Source organism: Akebia trifoliata, chromosome 3, assembly GCF_017979445.1.
Source record: "Akebia trifoliata isolate Shusen 1 chromosome 3, ASM1797944v1, whole genome shotgun sequence".
Classification (NCBI taxonomy): domain Eukaryota; kingdom Viridiplantae; phylum Streptophyta; class Magnoliopsida; order Ranunculales; family Lardizabalaceae; genus Akebia; species Akebia trifoliata.
The window spans coordinates 39,061,303-39,082,311 of record NC_141377.1 but is presented as its reverse complement, the minus strand read 5'-3'; the positions used below and the strand labels follow the sequence as shown (position 1 = coordinate 39,082,311).

At 33.7% G+C, this 21,009-nt stretch overlaps 1 protein-coding gene across 1 annotated transcript; it reads left to right on the top strand.

Annotated features, from left to right (window-relative positions):
- Positions 1 to 14,036: 14,036 nt before the first annotated feature.
- Positions 14,037 to 15,345, top strand: LOC147406848 (VQ motif-containing protein 9-like). The gene has a single exon (XM_086435136.1). It carries the CDS (start codon positions 14,149 to 14,151, stop codon positions 14,962 to 14,964), a length of 816 nt encoding a protein of 271 aa, XP_086291262.1. The 5' UTR covers positions 14,037 to 14,148; the 3' UTR covers positions 14,965 to 15,345.
- Positions 15,346 to 21,009: the final 5,664 nt, after the last annotated feature.

The window sequence follows — 21,009 nt, the reverse complement described above, 5'->3', positions numbered from 1 at the left end:
TGTTAAAGTTTTGATTTTGGGTTTTTGTTGAAGTTTTGATTTTTGATTTGGTTGTTTGTTGAAATTTTGATTTTGAGATTTTCTCAATATGAGATTCACATGCTATTAATCGATCAAGGAATAACAATAGAGTAGTAGATACACATACCTTTGTAGATCTTGAAAGCCGAGTTGGACATGAAGGAGATGTAGAAGAGAAAAGAGAGGTAAGGGTTTAAAGATTTTTACAAAAGAGGGATAAGTGATGGAAATAACTATTTTGAGGAGGGTATTTTAGGTATAAAATATTTTTTCAGATTTCAGAACTTCGTCCAGCAACTTTTTATGGCTGATTTTTTTCGACTGAAAATGTCTTCTTGTTCTTAAATCTGAAAATAAACAAACAAGATTAAGACATCTGAAGTCTGAATTTTAATGGTGGACCACCTCCATTCAGACTTCAGAAGTGTTACCAAACACACACTAAATTTAGGATTTCTGTTTTTGAAAAAAAAATTATATTTTTTTGAATGAAAATGATTTTCTCTACAAATTTAGATAAAAAATAACAATGAATGAAAAATATTTTTCTAATTAACCTACAAATAAAAAAAGAGGTGTTTCGACTTTTTAATATGAGAGATATTTTAAGATAGGTATTATTGGCACCTCAACTTTTGCTTATTACACCCCAATTAAAAATAAAGAAAATAATTGAATGATTGAGAATAAGTACAAATTAAAGTGCCAATAAAAACTCTTATTTTTTTCTTTTCTTCTACTTAGATTCTTTTGTTTTGGGTTTAGGGTTTTATATGAACCTTTTTTTAATAGTAAAAAATTATTAAAATTATTTGAATGAGTGATATAATATTTTATTATGTTGAGATTGTAATTTGAGACAAACCTTAGTTAATAAATAAAGAAAATGAGTGAATGGTTAAGAATAAGTAAAAGTTGAGGTGCAAATAAAAACTCTCTTTTTTTTTCCTTAGATTTTTTTGTTTTAAATTTAAGATTTTATATGAATCTTTTTTTTAATTGTAAAAAACTATTAAAATTATTTGAATGAGTATTATAATATTTTATTTTGTTAAGATTGTAATTAGAGGCGAACCTTAATTATAAATAAAGAAAATAGGTGAATGGTTGAGAATAAGTAAAAGTTGGGGTGCCAATAGAAACTCTCATTTATTTATTTTTAGATTCTTTGTTTTAGGTTTAGGATTTTATATGAACTTTTTTTAATGAGTGCTATAATATTTTATTATGATGAGATTGTAATTTGAGACAAACCTTAGTAATATTTGAAGAGTGTGTTTTGATATTTAATTAGGGTGTGATAATAAATTTAATTAATTAGGATGTAATAAGTAAAAGTTGGAGTGTCAATAGTCCCTCTCTTAAAATATCTCTCATAGTAAAAAGTTGAAACACCTCATTTTATTTTTGCAAGTTAATTAGAAAAATATTTTTCATTTATTATTATTATTTTTATCTGAATTTTTTGAGGAAATCATTTTCATTAAAAAAAATATAGTTTTTCTTTTTTTCATAAATTAAAATTTTTTTTTTCCAGATCAAAAACCTTAGTTTTGGATTGCCAATTTAGTAATCCATTTGAGCTTAATGATCCTTAGTAAGATTTCAAATCTTACTAAGTTAGTAGGAAAAATGCTTTTGTAAAATATTTTACTATTTTCGATTAACCTTGGGCTCACCTTGTGACATCCAAAAACATGATCGAATGCTTCAATATTGTCAAGGACAAAGTTTATGAATTTTGGAAAAATACATTCCTAAAAAAATTATTTTTCACCGTTGTATTTCAATTTTAAGTTTGGAAATTATTTGGAAGTTCGGTAATTTTCAAAAACTTACATCAAGCTCAAAAGAATTGTTTCTTGAATTTTATTTTTTTGATCTGAGACTTTCAATGAAATTTTAGAAGGTTGCGGTAGTGTTGGACTAGTGATGTGGTTATCTATATGAGTAAAAGACCTTTAATAAGGATTAAAATCTTATTACATTAGTAAGACTAGTGTTTTACTATTTCAATAGAAAATGTTGGTATTTGATTTTGAATTTAATTAAAAATGAGTATAAGGATTGTAAACAAAATTAAGATGGGGGACTGCTACAAAAATATTCCAAGCAATCCACCAACTTTCGCCTTGATCTCTCTTCTTGCCTCATTCCCAACAACTTGAGCTTATTCTCATGACAACTCCGACCATGTCATTACTAGCCAATTCAAAGCACAATTGGCATCCCACGTGTTCATTGCCTTTCCCCTAGTATGTCGTTGTTTTCTCACTTGGTGTTGATCCAATGACCACATGCCAAGTGGCATCTAAGTGAGTGCTTTGAATAGTCAATTATTAGGACCTTCACAAAGTGCCACGTGGCATCGTTGAATAGTCAAAACTTCTTTTCTGCTCTCATTCAATCATATATATATGGGTAGCGTTCAATGGCTAACTTTTTGGCAAAACATTTTTCAAAACATGAGTTAGAAGTTTTGGAATGGGCTGATTTTTGGTGAGGATGATCTCTACGGTGAGGAGATTATCCTCACAAAAAATCATTCAAAAACTTCTAACCCATGTTTACAAGTTGAAAAATCGTGGACCGTCCATTTTTTGTAAACTATTTTGATGGGGTTAGAAGTTTTGGAATGGGCTGATTTTTTGTGATTTTTGGTGAGGATGATTTCTACGGTGAAGAGATCATCCTCACAAAAAATCAGCCCATTCCAAAACTTCTAACCCATGTTTACAAGTTGAAAAATCGTGGATCGTCCATTTTTTGTAAACTATTTTTGGTGGGGTTAGAAGCTTTGGAATGGGCTGATTTTATGTGAGGATGATTTCCTGACCGAGGAGATCATCCTCACCAAAAATCAGCCCATTCCAAAACTTTTAACTCATGTTTTGAAAAATGTTTTGCCAAAAAGTTTGTCAAAAAATTAGCCATTGAACGCATGGTTTTTAAACTCGTCCGAGACCGAGATGTATCGCCCGAATTAACTCGGTATCACAACCTAATGAGACCAACTCACAATGAATCATGAGACAACCGTGTATCGTGATTTATGCGAGTCGTCTCGGACGATATTTTCGCAAAACTCGTCCGAGACGAACGAGATATCCGAGACATTATAGTTTTTTCATTAACTCGCGAGACAAATCAGTTGACTCGGACGAGATTTTCAAAATCTCGTTCGAGTTAACCGAGTTAATTGAATTTAGATTTCCAAAACTAAATGTAAAGTTTATATTTAGGTGCAAATAGATACGGATGGAAAATTATAACTAGTTCAGTTTTGGATCAAATCTATCTTTTGATAAATATCTAAAGGACCAGTATCCTTAATCCTTTTGCCCTTGATGGGTTGGGTTTGATCCGATCCATTGACAATCTTAGAGGAATGACTTCCGATTCAATAAGAAATCTGAACCAAAAATCATAATGGATTGGTTTATGGGTAAATTATATCCAAATCCAATAATAGACGTGGATTGTGAATCAGTTTTATTGAAATCCGGTAGGAGAATCCAATTGGACCACCCTTTTTCTAATTTTAAAAACAATAATAATGCTGAAGTGACCTCAAGCTTGGACCTCACATTAACACATCTAGTCATAAAAGTGTCATAGATTAAAAAAAAAAAAAAAAGCATCTATGGCTCCTATCCACTTTCATGTCAAGATTTGTGATATGAGATCCAATCTTGAGGTCACTCTAGCACGACTCCAAAAACAATGCAAACACAACATAGGAAAAGATGAAGCATTTTTCAAATTTAACATTCAAAACTCGAGAAGGGATAACTATGGGTCTGTTAATATGAAAAAGATAAGTTATTTTTTACCATATTTTAATTTTATATTTTTTTTAGTGGTTTATTTTTTAATAGGAATCAATTCTGAAATTTTCAGATTTTTTAAATGGTTAAAAATCATTATTTCAATGTTGAATGAGACGACTCAACGAGACGAGACGTATCATCCGAGTCAACTCGGTATCGGAGGTGAACGAGACGAGACCAAATACCGAGTTTAAAAACCATGATTGAACGGGACCCTATATATATATATATATATATATGGAAATGTTCAGCAACAAACATTTTGGCAAAACATTTTTCAAAACATGGGTTAGAGGTTTTGGAATGGGTTGATTTTTGGTGAGGATGATCTCTACGGTGAGGAAATCATCATCATAAAAAATTAGCCCATTCCAAAACTTCAAACCCCATCAAAATGGTTTACAAAAAATGGACGGTCCACGATTTAACAACTTGTAAACTTGGGTTGGAAGTTTTGGAATGGGTTGATTTTTGGTGAGGATGATCTCCTCACTGTAGAGATCATCCTCACCAAAAATCAGCCCATTCCAAAACCTCTAACCCATGTTTTAAAAAATGTTTGTTGCTGAACAGGACCCATATATATATATAGGGAAATGTTCAGCAACAAACATTTTGGCAAAACATTTTTCAAAACATGGGTTAGAGGTTTTGGAATGAGCTGATTTTTGGTGAGGATGATCTCTACGGTGAGGAGATCATTTTCACCAAAAATCAGCCCATTCCAAAACTTCTAGCCCCATGTTTACAAGTTGAAAAATCGTGGACCGTCCATTTTTGATGGGTTAGAAGTTTTGGAATTGGCTGATTTTTGATGATGATGATCTCCTCACCGTAGAGATCATCCTCACCAAAAATCAGCTCATTCCAAAACCTCTAACCCATGTTTTGAAAAATGTTTTGCCAAAATGTTTGTTGCTGAACGGGACCCATATATATATATGGGTCACGTTCAATGGCAAACTTTTTGGCAAAACATGAGTTAGAAGTTTTGGAACTGGCTGATTTTTGGTGAGGATGATCTCTACGGTGAGGAGATCATCCTCACCAAAAATCAGCCCATTCCAAAACTTCTAACCCCATCAAAAATTGTTTACAAAAAATGGATGGTCCACGATTTTTCAACTTGTAAACATGGGTTAGAAGTTTTGGAATGGGCTGATTTTTGGTGAGGATGATCTCCTCACTGTAGAGATCATCCTCGCCAAAACTCAGCCCATTCCAAAATCTCTAACCCATGTTTTGCCAAAAAGTTGGCCCCTTGAACGTGACCCTATATATATATATATAACAGAGTCATACTACACCAACTTCGTTGGACACTACATTCAACACTGTGCTGATGCGGCAATGCTCATATAACCATAGATTTCTCTCCTCGACATACAAATTAAAAATTCAACTGTTTTATATGCACTATCACATTAGTGCACTGTTGAACACATTGTCCAACTAAGTCAGTCCATCATTTTCCCATAAATAATTAAGGAAAATGCTGGAGCAACAGAGTTACAAACAGCTTTTACATTGTGCTGACATGGAGGTGCGGATAGAACTATAGATGCTAACTAAACATTTATTAAGGAGGGGGAGAGTGGATACGTGGAGGCCCACACGCACACAATCACTTGTGGAATTTTCAAAATAGAAAGTGTTATAACCTTTTGGATAATTTTAAAATACAAGTGGGTTTTTGTGTATAAAACTTTCAATCTCACATTGAGCATGAGTAAGACTTGCATAATCTTTATATAATCATATACTTTACTTTTGTAGTAATATTAGAAACGAGGTAGCTCGAAAATAAGTAAATTAGGCACGACGCATGCAATTATTGCGAGTAAGGAGTGCAAATCCTCACTTTCTAACCTTGTGTGTGTGCATGGGATTGACCATGTTCTCTTCTCTTCATATTTTCAATAAGGAGGAATCTGAGCTATTCACTTTTTCTCTGTCATTGTGAGCGCACTCACTTGGTTTGGATTACGATTGTTGTAATTTGGAGGGTATTCCATAAATTCCACTAAGATACAATCTTTGTAGGAGGTGAGATACTCTTAAGGGTAGTGATTTTTCATGCCTTACTCGTCCTTTGCAAAAAAAATTTCTTTTTTCGTAGTTGCATCTATGTATTTCCAATAGGTCTTTGATATCATCACTGAAAGACTTTTCTAACTAAACTACTTGGCACTTTACAGTGGAGGCACATGTCTATCTAAAGCAATGGATTGTGGTGGTTAAGCATTCCTATACTATATTCATATAATCGAGTGACGGATGTAGGAGCCAAATAATCCAATCAATCTCTTAAATGAGAAATTAATGACATCCCATTACTATGGACTGTCTTGATCTTATACCTAGCTAGAGATACACCTTAAAGAAGTATATATATATATGGGTGGCGCGGAGGCCCTAAAGAGAGTTATACAATTTTTTCAATGTATAGGTTAGAAGTTTCAGAATTGGTTGATTTTTTGTGAGGGTGATCTCTATGATGAGGATATCATTCTCACCAAAAATCAGCCCATTCCGAAACTTCAAACCCCATCAAAAGTAATTTAAAACAATTTAATGGTTCATGATACTACAACTTGTAAACTAAGGTTAAAAGTTTCGAAATGAGCTGACTTTTAGTGAGGATGATCTCTTCACCATAAAGATCATCATCACAAAATAGCATTCCATTCTGAAAGTTCTAACTCCTATTTTGAAAAATATTTGGTACAATGTTTAACTCTCTTTAGAGCTTTCGAACGCTTCCCTATATGTATGGGAGTGGTTCATATGATAACATCTATTACAACGGTTTTTGTCTTATATGAGTTAGAAGTTTCGGAATAGACTAATTTTTTGTTAGGATAATCTCCTCCACATAAAGATCATCATCACCAAAAATCAGCCCATTCCTACGTTTCTAATCCCATCAAAATTGGTTTACAAAAAAAATGATGATCCACAATTCTTCAACTTTTAAATTGGGGTTAGAAGTTTCAAAATCAGCTAATTTTTTATGAGGATGATATCCTCACTGTAGAGATCATCCACACAAATAAATTAGACTATTCCGAAACCTCTAACCCATAAAAATGGTTGTCATGGATGTTGTCCCATTAACTGTCCCCCCCCCCCCTTTTCTCTCTCTCTCTCTAAATAATATATATATATATATATATATATATATATATATATATATATATATAGGGTTATGTTCGACATACCATCTCAAGGAACAACATTGGGAGACAAAATTTATCTTATATAACTTAAAAGTTTCGAATTAGGCTGATTTATTAGTGAGGATGATCTCTATGGTACGGAGATCATCCTCACAAAAAATCAGCCCAATCTAAAATTTCTAACCCCATAAAAAATGATTTACAATATAGTTCACAATTCTTAAACTTTGTAAATCACTATTAATGTGGTTAGAAGTTTTAGATTGGACTAATTCTTTGTGAGTATGATTTCCTCATCATAGAGATCATCCTCACAAAAAATCAGTCAAATCCAAAACTTTTTAGCTTTATTGGACAAATTTTGTCTCTTAATTTTGTCCCCCTGAGAATGTCTGGTGAACGCTCCTTTTATATATATCTATATATGATGTAGATTATTTCATGATTTTTTTTTTTTTTTGCTCCTAGAGTACATAGAAATCCAAAATCCACCTGCACTTGTTCCCACATGCATTTAATAACATTCCTAACGAATAAAAGTACCCTTGTTAGTTATAAAACTACACTTGTGTGCTTGACGTGGCAAGCACTGAGGACTCTGTGAGCACTGTAAGTAAAAATTCTGCGAGCAAAAACTGACTCCTATTTCACCGTGGAAGGATCTTGTAATAGGAACAAGTGACTACGAGGTTTGAAATTGAAAATATATAGTAAAGTGAGAATATCGTTGCAGTGGTGTACTTGTGATCGAGAGTGGATACTTTGTGGTACTTTTATCATGCAATTTTGTGTGATTCAGTTAGACGGTTGAAAAAGCACCACACTTAAGTTAGACTGTTAATAACCGTTTTTCTAACAATTTTTTTTTTCCAATCTAATACGAATCATGATCAAAACATGGATGATGGGTTAGATTTTATTTTACAGCGTGACCTCATCACCACTATTGAAAGAGTACTACAGAAACTCCAACATAAAAGTACTTTAGATGATCCGCACCCTTTGTGATCACCCAAAATCGAGGAAAGATGCATTGCTTCGAAGGTAATAGAAGGGATAAACAAAACTTACAAAAAGGAGTGTAGGTTTTGTATTTTGAGTCGTGATAATCTAACTACCCCACGTGGCATACTCAATCTACTACTTGACATGAAAAGTTTGGGAACCGAGGATCTGTACTTCTCGGAATACATAATTCCCTAGAGATACACATTTTTAAATGGGGAAGTGCGTCTTTGTATCATGTGGAGAACCAATCTACGGTTCTCGAACTTGTCACGTCAGGGTAGCCGATTGAATTTGCCACCTGGGTAATCAGATTATCACGATTCTTTGCTTTTTGAGTAAAATTTATTTTAGTGATATCATTAATTCAATCATGACAAGAATTGAATCCAAATCTATGGTATTATCACCCTTCCACTTATAACTCTCAAAATCATAATTATTACAGAATTTCCATTCATCACATTTCAAACAACAAAACAGAAAAAAATAAAATAAAACAAATAATTTTTTCTGCAATCATACATATCCTTAAGGTCTGTAAAATTGACACAAAAAATTATTTGCTTAATAAATATGTACTCTTAAATAATGATTCGCTATCATTTTGGATGATGATCATTTTCCCAAGAAAATGAACACCCCCCCAAGATCTTTGCAATGGTATACATCCTTAAGGCCTGTAAAATCAACAAAAATAAAAAATGATTTATCAGGAAAAAAAATGTAATTCACCAATATATATGATTGCGCCTCTTTGCAAGAGAACCATTTTCTTGAGAAAATGATTTTTAGTTATGACCTGAAAATATTTTCTAACCTAATCCTATAAAGAAAAATTCTAATGTCATTCCCATCTTATTACCACTTAAAAACAAATTATCTTTTTTGATATATTTCTACGTACAATCAAACAGTAGAAAATACTCTTTTTGTATTATTTTCGTGAGAAAAAAAAACTTTATTGCAAATTTCCCTTCTTGATGGTATTGGTTTTTGTCACCTTTGCCCTAAAACGTTCATGTAGGACAAGGATAACGACAATATCTTTATTTTGGGTTTTTTTTTTGTTCTTTATATTTTGGATCGTTTTATAATTTTGTAAGTTAGTTTTGTTCTTTTATGACTTGGTATTAAGTAAGCTGCCCAAACTTATCTACACCTACAAAATTATTAATCTATTCAATTGCAACACACATATATATCCAAAACTTATAATGTGTAAGTCGTTATACTATAAATATTGTTGGAAAATCTCTTAGAAAATTCTTATTTTTATAATAATATTTATTATTAAATATTAAAAAATAAATATGATACTTATATTTTTATGTAGTGTTTTTTCGAAATTTATTTTTTACATATATATATATATAGGGAAATGTTCAACACCCTAAGTTTTACCCTACACTTTAACAAACGTGTTTTGTCTTACATGGGTTAGAAGTTTTGGAATGGCCTGATTTTTGGTGAGGATGATATCTATGATTAGAAGATTATCCTCACCAAAAATCGGCCCATTCCGAAATTTTTAGCCCCATGTTTACAAGTTGAAAATTTGTGAACCGTTCATTTTTTGTAAACCATTTTTGATGGGGTTAGAAGTTTTGGAATGAGCTGATTTTTGGTGAGGATGATCTCCTCACCATAGAGATCATCCTCACCAAAAATCAGCCCATTCCAAAACTTTTAACCGATGTAGGAGAAAACACGTTTGTTAAAGTGTAGGGTAAAGCTTAGGGTGGGGATCGGGACCCATATATATATTAATGTTGCCAATTTTTGCCAATAATTTATAAATTACTTTTGATGGATTTAGAAGTTTCAAATTGAGCTGATTTTTTTGTGAAGACGATCTTCCCATCATAGAGATCATCTTTACAAAAAATCAGCTCAATCCGAAACTTCTAACCCATATTTTGAAAATTTATTAATGTTACATTGTTTTTACATATGTTTTTTCGTATGTCCCTTGATCCGTTCCCATATTTATATACAATATAATTATTTTCATACTTTTATCTCAAAAAGTTCGTTAGTCTTAACTCGTAAAAAAATAATAACCAACATTTTTCTTAAGGATGTTGATGGATTGGGGTTTGATTGGATCTTAAACTGGTTGATTTGTAATCGGCCCTAAAAACCTCTCACGCGAGAGTCTAGTTGGGGTATAATAAAAAGTTTATGTCCAAGTTCGAGCCACCTCTACTAACCTGACCCAAGCGTATTCATGCCAATTCGTAGATTAGGCTGAGCCACTTTGATTCAGACCATGGGTCCCTAACAATATGTTAATCTTACGGAAGTTTGAATTCACCTCTTGGTGGAACCCCAAGGGATTGATCTAGACCTAGTGGCAAGCCAACCCTTGATTAGCTCCTCTGAAAAGGGCAGGTCAAGTGTTCAAAATCCCACAAAGTAATGAATTACTTGGGGCCACCTTCCATGGTTCAATTGACCCTTGACTCAATCACTTGCACGTAGGATTTTCTGATCGGGTGGTGCATGTGACCGTGGGATTAGTTTCACCCAAAGGGTGAGATACCCACGATAACCCCAAAAAAAAAAACTCTTGGTGCAGCTTTCCATGGATCCCCCTATAAAGTCAACAATATTGATGATATCTAGTTGGCATATTCAAGCTCATCGATGGGTCCTTTACCCTCTAACTTATCGATAAAAAAAAATTTGATTGATGACTTTAGCATATTTGATTTTTTTTTAGTAATGAAGTCAATGCGTAGAAATCACAGGCTAGTAGGGATCCACTTTAGGCTTGGTCTTAACGATTCTTATATGATAATGGCCTGGTGAGGTTGCATTTCTTTTAGCCGTACCTAACCCAACCCAAATATTTATCTAGGTTATTTTTCTTGCACTCGTCTGACCCATTGATACACTAGTTTTGCCAAAGTAAATTATGTATTCCTCATTGTCTGTCGGTGGCGGTTCAAGGGCATATGAAAAAACATATGTAAAAACATATGTAAAAACAATGGTTTTTCAAAATATGAGTTAGAGGTTTTGGATTGAGTTGATTTTTTGTGAGGTTGGTCACTATGATGAGAAGATCATCCTCACAAAAAATCAGCTCAATCTGAAATTTCTAAATCCATCAAAAGTGATTTACAAATTATTGAAAAAAATTGGTAAAAAATCGACGGTCCACATTTTAAATCGCTTTTAATGGGGTTAGAAGTTTTAGATTGGACTGATTTTTTTTTTTTTCCAGATGATCTTCCCATCATAGAGATAATCCTCACAAAAAATCAGCTCAATCCGAAACTTCTAACCTATATTTTAAAATTTTATTAATGTTACATTGTTTTTACATATGTCCCTTGATCCCGACCCTTGTCTGTCTACTAAAATAGAGTTGTGAGAGTAACTCCAACGCAAATCTCTATTTTTTGTTTTTATATTGGCATCTTCACTACTTTTAAAGACGATGCTCTCCTCCGAACGAAATTGAACTCCATTTGAGTACCACCCTCTAAATCACTATTCATGTCTCTAATTCATTGTTCACATAATTAAAAAATTGTAAAGTTGCTATTGGCAATCCCACCTTACTTATTACACCCCAATTTAAATATATATTAAAAAATCAAATATTTAAAATAATTAAAAATTAATTTTAATAAAATTTATTTTATTTGTTTCGATTTTTATTGATTGAATTTGTTTAGAAATTAAAATATTGAATAATAATAATTGAAAATGAGTAGGGGATAAAATTATATTTAAAATTTTTTTATTAAAAAATTGAAGTTAAATATGACATTTATGTATAAAATAGAAAGTGGGAACACAATTGGTATTTTACATGTGATGAATAGTGAAATAGAAACCATCTCTAAATTTCAATTTGTCTCCAAATCTAGAGATGTGAATAGTGAAATAGAAGGCATGTCAGAAATATAAAGACCGGTTGGTGTTGCTCTAATAAACTGACACTCTTGACGTGGCAGTGTATAGAGCCATAGATCATATTCTCCGGGATACATAGGGAAAAGATCTATGATTTTATTCACACGCCATGTTAAAAGTGTCAATTTATCATTAGTCATAAAAATAATATATTTTTATTTTTTTATTATTATAATAAAGGCAGAATAGACGTGTTTTAATGCAAAATCTCGGATTTTAAAAATGCCCCCATCTTAATTTTTAAACTTATATAATCAGAATCACTTTGGTCAAAAATTAAAAAAATTATAATCAAGTTGATTAATTTTTAAAATTACAAAATTATTTTTTTATTATGTAATATTTAAATTCATCTTTTAATTAATATTTTAAACTACAAATAAACCCTTCATAGACATGTGCACTTTCTAGTTTATGTAAAATTAGATTATCTATTTAAAATTTTAAAATATTTATTAAAAAAATAATTACGTACTTTTATGAGCATACGCCATCTACCACCACTAAAAATATCAACGTCACGTGACTTCTACACTTTATGGTTGGTGAAAGTAAAATTCATCCTTTTTTTTCTCCCAAGCCTTGTGTACTTTCGAAGCGTTTTTTCTCTTTTTCTTGGTTGGATGTCTTTTAAAGTTCAAACGCATATCTTTGACCAGATGAGGTGCCTTCTTTTAAGGGTCCTCTTGTCTTCTCATCTTCTCTTCAAAAGAAGAGTCGTAGAGAAATTTGCTGTATTACTAAATAATAAAATCTTGATACCTAATGTCCTTTAGAACACTTTATGCTCCTTTTGATCGATCTATAGACAATCATTCAACTTGATTGTTATTTTCTAATTATTGTATTTGATAACTTTTCTTATTGATTTCTATTTTTTTTTTAAAATTTATCACTTAAGTTAATATTTTAATTTATGGGTTCGATATCTAACCAATTATTGATTTCTATTAAGTATTTTCAGGGAAAAATCTCATATTTGGACACATGGCAGCATATTGTTGATTTTATAGCTTGTCACCGTCCTTTATTAAAACATCAAATCTTTCTTTATACAGGGTGATTTTGACGTACCCTTGACGTTTTGGCGAATATTTGAGATGTCCCCATATTTTTTAAACATTAAGAGATGCACCCTTTGAACTTCGTCTTCCCCAATACAACTAAGGGAAATGACCTGAATACTCTGTCTTCAGTTCAACTTCTAAATCAAAAATCCATATTTTTCTTCTCAAACTTAGTCTTCTCAAGGGTAATATTTTTTACCCTTATCTTCAATCTTAATATTCAATCAACAACAACGTTTAAAGAGAAGAATTTTTGGCCTAGAGAAGATAAAGAATTTTTGGGATTGGGAAGTATTAGTAGGAAAGTCAAGGATTTTCTAACAAAAGGTTTAAGGTGAGGTTGACGAAGAAACATTGAAGAACATATCAAGGGTATTTTGGATTAGAGGTTGAAGAGGAAGTCAGATCCTCTTCAACACCATTTCAAGCAGGTCTCAGTAGTGTTTTTAGACAGTTGATAGAGTGCCCTGTTGAGGAGGCACTAAAATTATTTTGTTTAATTTAGTAGTAATGTGGTCATTCATTTTCAAGAGTTCAAAATAATTTTTTTGTTTTTGTTATATCTTACCTATGTCATGGATTCTAGAGGATTGATGTCTTATTTTTTTCAATGTGGCACTCTCCATTGTGAGAAAAAAAAAATGCATGGAGCTATAGATGACAAGGTATTTTTTAATTTATAAATCTCATTGACTTTTTTCGTCACAGAGCTCATAAGTTCTCCATTGCGTGACCCGTAAAGGCCTAACGAAGGTGGTTATGTAAATTTGGGAATACCCTCAATGCCCATGGCTGAATGTGATTGGATGGTCCCGAATCCACCAAGAATAAAAAAATTCAGTAACAAGTCCTGCAGGTGGGGCATTTGGATAATTTAGTATTAGTCTATAAGACAAGATTGAGGTCAAGGGGTGTGTCTCAAATTGTTGCTAAAGCATAGAGGAGTCTCTCTAAATATCCCAAATTCTGTTAAGCTCTAGTTAGTGTCACTTTCAGAGTATCAGTACTCTATGTTTTACAATACTATATTCTGCTTCAGGTTAGTTTCCTAGAAAGGAAATCTACAGGACAGGAAGAAGCTCCACACACACACACACACACACACGCAGAGTAATAATGGAAAAAAGCTCTGAAGATTCTTCCAACAACAACAACAACAACAACAATAGGGAGAATCAAAGTGAGAACTATCTCAAACACCTCAACAAGTTCTCTCACAAGATATCCAAACCAATCAGAAGAACCCCTCCTCTTGATCATCAACAACAACTTCTGATCCAGAATCAACAACAGCAGCAGCAACAACAACAACAACAACAACATCAACCACCGGTGTACAATATCAACAAAAGCGATTTCAGAGACGTTGTTCAGAAGCTGACTGGCTCCCCTGCACACGACCGCTTCTCTACTCCTCCACCCATACATCCTCCCAAACCTCCAAGTTCTCGCCTCCAACGTATACGGCCTCCACCCTTGGCTCACATTAGCACCAGACCCTCTCCTCCGCTAAACAACGCCATCCCTCCTCATTCCATCACCACCACCAACAACAACAATGGACGACTGATATCACCTCTATCACCTCTCCCTCCATTCCCAACCGTCCACGTGGCAGCAGAATCCCCAATAACAGCTTACATGAGGTGCCTTCGTGGTTCAGTCTCAGCCGTTGATTCCGAATCGAAGCGATGGAAAAACCCTAATTCGATTCCACAGCAACCACATCAAGGTATTCTTCTTTCTTCACCTACATCAACAATGGGTCCATCACAGTGTCTGATACCCAATTCACCTCTCGCTTTTGGACGAATCCCATCACCCAGGTCTCCCTATCCTTTACTTTCGCCAAGTTTGCTCTTTTCGCCCTCAAGTGCGCAAGGGTTTCCACAATTCCCTCCATCACTGAGCCCAAGCTGGAAAGATCTTTGAGGGAATATTGAACATCTACGTTTTTTTTTCCAAAAATCTTCTTCACTGTGAATTTAAATTTAGGGTTTTGTTTTGTGTATTAGAATTTGTAATTAGGGTTTTTGTTATTCAAATAGGCCATAGATGGAAAGAAAGCAATCTAACAATGAATTAAATTGGATCATGTTCTGTAAATTGGATCATGTTAATATAAATATAAAACCCTAAATTTGTTATTCTTGTTGGATATGATGGAGAAATAAAAATAATTCATGTTTACTTGTTTTCTTCTTCTTTTAAAAAAAATATAATGCTTGCTTCATTTGACTGTAATTTGGTGCTCCATTGACATTTAGTTCACGTGAGTTGATCTGTTAGATAGATTTGAAATTAAATTTTTTATATGTAGGGTCCATGCACAGGTATTGATATATGTGTAAAAATCAACTTGAATGAGGTCATGATTTGACTATTTGGAGTGAGTTTGATTATTTAGGCTTGGAAAATTGTATTTTGGAACAGTTCATATTTTTAATTGATCTCTATCCCTTTGTCGATGTAAGATAGATGTCACCCACATTTTTGATTGAATCTACACTGAAATGAATGGTGACAAAAATCATGATAAATCACAACATACACTCTTTTTTTCTTGATTTAAAATAGAACATGAGGGAGGGGTCAGTTAATCTTTACTTCTTCTTCTAAATTTTATAATTTTTTTAATATTATGTTTGTCATTTAATATATATATATATATATATATATATATATATATATCATTATATTTTTCATTAAAAAATAAAATAAGAGGGGTATTATTGAAAGAATTATGTGTTGGAGAATGCTATATATATAATTAATAAAAGAATTAAAATTTTAATTTTTCCTATATTTTCCTCACTTTTGCCAAATTATTCCTTTTGCAGAATTATTTCCAAACCCAATTTTGTCTCTATGATGTAGTGAGAGTTGATTTTTAGTTTAGTATGATTCATTATCGCATAATGATGTTCTGACTTCCCCCTCTGACATACACTTCCATCACAGAACCGTAGATCATTTACTTCAGGATATACATAATCATAAAAAAATTTCTTGTGTATCCCAAGGTAAATGATCTACGGTTCAATGATAGGGGCGTGAGAGGGTCTTTTTAATTCATTACTGAATGATAAGAAAGGGCCTTAATGATTGTGCTAGCTGCGCTGCTTGTTAAGAGTCAGTTGAGGCCTAGCCTTCCAGAGTTTGAGATGTTAATTGAATGGTTTTTGTTGTTTTGCAATCTTAGTTGAGCACTACAATTTAGTGGGTGCCCCATGAAATTTTATTCATATGGAGATAGAAGGATCTCTTCTTTTTTCTAGAGGTATATTCTTTTGCCTACCTCAACACTTGCTTCAATGGTGAATCCACTTCTCTCTATTGAGCTCCAACACCGTAGTGGTGTTGAATTAGGGCACTGGTGTGGTATCTGTTAAAAATCCTCCAATGCTCAAGTCAGTGCTAATAGTGTAGAAAGTAATGATTATAATATCAAACCATCACACAAAACCTTTCTTGCATGACCTCTTCCCCTCCTTACAGGCTAATTCCTTTCCTTATTGAAAGGGATTCTTCCTAATCTTCTCTTAGTTCTTTGGGTTAGATAAAGGAAAGCCTTCACAAGGTTTGAAATTATCCATTTTGGAAATGATGTGATTGAAAACTCCCAATCACACCAAGATTCTTGGGATACTCTCCCAATCCGATTGGAGGAATTCTCACCCTAAGTATCTAGTCCGCTACTCTACTAGGTTACTAGGTCGACTCAATTGTGTCGAGCCAGCTATTTTGGTAGGCACCACAGGGTTGGGTTGTGTTGGGATGAAATCACCCTGCCCTTTCAACCCTATTGTAAAATAACCCTATTGTAAAATATATATACATAGGATCAGGATCCGTATACACATAAAGCTACTCATAAAGTTACAACATGTTTTGTTTTATATGGGTAAAAAGGTTCGAAATTGGCTGATTTTTTGTGAGGATGATCTCTATGGTGAGGAGATCATCCTTACCAAAAATCAGCCCGTTATGAAACTTTTAGCCCCATATTTATAAGTTGAAGAATTTTGGATTATCCATTTTTTGTAAATCATTTTTGATGAGGTTAGAAGTTTTGGAATGGGCAGATTTTTTTGCTAAGATGATCCCCTCACTATAGAGATCATCCTCATAAAAAATCAATCCATTACGAACCTTTTTGCCCATATAAGACAAAAACGGTATAGCTTTATGTGTCTATGGATCCTTACCCATATATATATATATAGGGAGCGGTTCGGCAGCCTTAAAGTTTGTCAAGTTTGGTGCCAAACATTTTTTTGTAAATCACTTTTGATGGGGTTAGAAGTTTTGAAATAGGCTGATTTTTTGTGAGGGTGATCTCTACGGTGAAGAGATCATCCTCACAAAAAATCAGCTCATTTTGAAACTTCTAACCCTAGTTTACAAGTTGAAGAATTATGAACCGTCCAATTTTTGTAAATCACTTTTGATGGGGTTAGAAGTTTTGGAATAGGCTGATTTTTGGTGAGGATGATCTCCTCATCATAGAGATCATCCTCACAAAAAATCAGCTCATTCCAAAGTTTCTAACCCATATTTTGAAAAATGTTTGGCACTAAACTTGGCAAACTTTAGGGCTGCTGAACTGTCCCCATATATATATATATATATATATATATATATATATATATGCCACATGTAGGCCCAGATCTAATCCAAATTCCATCCTATACACTTTTGATTGTATTTTTTGGTGGTTCTGGTGAGATCAGTCCTCTCTTATAGTAGTTCCTTATATGCTTATGTACTCTTTGGATTATTTTCCTTTTATTTTAATTTGTTTTGCTGATAAAAAAACAGTATTTCCTTGTCACTTCGAGAGCTTATGAAAATGTTGGAAAAATAGACGTGGTTCATGGATCTCCATGATCTGAGGGGAAAAATATTAAGCAGGCCAATATGATGTGAAGCTTTGATAGTCAGATTCAAGAAAAAAATTTGCCAATTATTTCATCTTGGATCACTAATTACAATATTCTCTGGAAAAATAATTGTCCTCCAAACTCTAACAGGTACTTGGAAAGTCTTCGATCATATTTTTATTTTTACCTTTTAAGAGGGCATCCACTGCCAATATGATTTCAAAATGCAATCCCAGCATCAGCTTTGCTTCTTTGTAGCAGCGGCATCATGAACATGTTTCTTATAGTGGGGTCCAATTGTTTTTCTTTCCTTTTCTTAAGGTCATGGGTGAGATGTTCAGGTAGAGAGATTATTTGTGAACATGATTTCAAAATCGCCCCAAGACCGAGATGACTTAGGCAAGTCATCTTGATATTGTTCTTGCAAGACCATTACACCAGAAAGTTTGTTCTTTCTGATTCAGATGCGTGGATTCTTGCTCAAGTCTTTATCTGAAATAATAACCGAGCAGTATTGTCTGTCAACGAAACCAAAAATTGAGATTGAAAACTGTGGAAGATATTTTTCTAAAAAGCAACACGTGGCACTTACAAGACAACCTAACCGAACGTCCGAATTAGCAAAGGAAGAAAAGTCCGTCGATGCTTACAACAAAGCTCCGAGGGTTTATGATTGAAGTTTGGAGCATATCAAATCCCTTAAAATAAAGAGTTTAACCATTCCCAGAGATCAAGAGAAAACCCTAACAGAATGGACCCGTCCAAATAGACATCAAGGAGAATATCTAGAGAGATCAAAAGGTAGAAACCCCCATAAATACATAGGTGCAAGACACTAAAAGGTACGCATTTTTCTCTAAGAAAATATGAAATATTATTTCTTGTACAAAACCCTGACTTGAGCATCAAAGTGTTGTTGTTGCAGGCATACCTAGAGATAAGAGGAGAGGAGATCACAAGGTTGTCACAGATCTAAACGTAGTGCAATTTTTTTGCATTTACAAAAACCATGCTTGGGAATCAATTTTTCCTTCTTTAAAAAATATATAAATAGAGGAAAGCTTTTAAAAAATTTCACTATCACTAGGTTTCTTTTGTCATTTTCATTAGTCATACAGTTTAGACGTCAAAATGAATGATTTTCAGCATTGGATCCTATTCAAGACATGCAATTAACACTGATGCCGCAAGAGACAACAAGAATACCCAATGATACTGGGAATACGATGTCAAAAGGCAAAACTCCTACAACTAACATGTGGAGTGAAATCTATTGGGGCTCAATTGGGTGTGGATTGAATGAGGACCAAAAATTTCTAACCAACAACCGTAAAGGATGTTGGCACGAGTTTACCAGTAAGAAACCAGTACTACTATTTGTGTTTTGAGTCTAAGACTTGGCTAATACGCACTTCAAACAAATTATGAATTCGTGCCAACACCCATACAACACTCAGGCCAATCCTCAAAGTCTGCAGACTAGCTCAGCTTAACTCATTCATATTCACACGTGTTAAGAATTCCCTCTACTCACCAACTTGGTAGGGTTAATTTTAGAAACTTGAAGCAATAAGTGAAGCTTCAAAGTTACTCTACCAAGTGTCCAATTTCCTTGTGAATGTTTCTTTCTTCCCGTCGAAAGGGGATTCGAATTTTGAAATCCTGAGTCCTGGCCTGAAGATTTTTATTAAAACTAATAATATCCTAACTTTAACATAAAGAGAGTAAGAGAAACATAACAAATGTATGACAACAATAAATGCCAGATTTACATCTAAAAGGGGAATCAAATCGACAAAAACCCAACAACAATGATCAATCCATCTCTAACAATATCAAGAACAAGATACTTGATCTCGCTAGTAATATCAAGATGGTGATCCAAATATAGATCAACAAACTTGTTCTGAGACAGGAATTGTAAAAAACCCTCCCCTTATGAGAAAAACCACTCCCTAAAAAAGCATCTTAATTTAAAAATAAAATTCATTTGTAATAATCAACCATCTTCACATAAATGACCATATATTTCCCTAGGCTAATATTTGAATTGGGATCAAACTCAAAATGAAGGATTTGGATACAATTTAACTACTCCCAAACAAAATGAAAAGGTAAATTCTACTAGAAAAATCACAACCTCGTCAAATAACTTGGAGATTCATCCCCCTTAATTCCTGCACACAAAGCTGCCATCTTAGCTTTTTCATTTACCTCACTCCCCCAAAGGAAAACACCCCATGTGGAGACTCATTCCCTTTAATTCCTGCACTCCAAAGCTATCTCAGCTTTTCTGCATCCCACCCCACTTCCTAAAAGTCAAACACCCCCATGCGTGTGGTACACCACATAAAAGTTTCCACAAAAGCCTTGCCTCACCTAATACATAGTGTTACCATGTCAAAATACATAGTGTTACATAATCATATCCGTACATAAAGGTTCCATTCCATCACGGTCTCGATCCATTTTTAACTCCTATCATCACTAGCAATATAGATAGACAGAAATGCTCAGGTCCAAGCATTGGGTTGGTCTGGCCAAGAGGGGCATGGGGGGTCTTTGGGTATTTTGCCATGTCTGTTGGACAGGAACGGTTGGAATAGTTTAGGCTGCAGGGACAATAAACGATATAAAATAGATGAAGCTCGAGAAAGACTTAAGGCAGGGGAAGCATCCGAATCCCTAACTTGGTATTCAGTTCCAACCAAAGGGATAAGAGAAGCAGCCGAAGAAGCAATCTCTTTCTGATCCTCATGGTTGATAAAGTTGAGAATACATTCCAACTGTACCTGTGCCAACAGAAACGGTCTCAACTGGGAACAGAGACAGGAACCGGGGAAGTCAGAGGAAGAAGTCGCATTCAATCTTGGCACATCACACTTTTCACAAGCTAATGAACTACCAATCATTAAGTTCAAGAAATGACGGATGCCTTCCAAAGGGGCATGGATAGATATAACAAGCAAGCATGCATGGTGATTTGTCTTAAATCAAATACACCTATTAAATTTGATGAAATGAAGGACATTCGAAGCAAGTTAGAAATATTGTTTTAATGCACCCATTAATTCCTTCTAAGAACACATCAAAC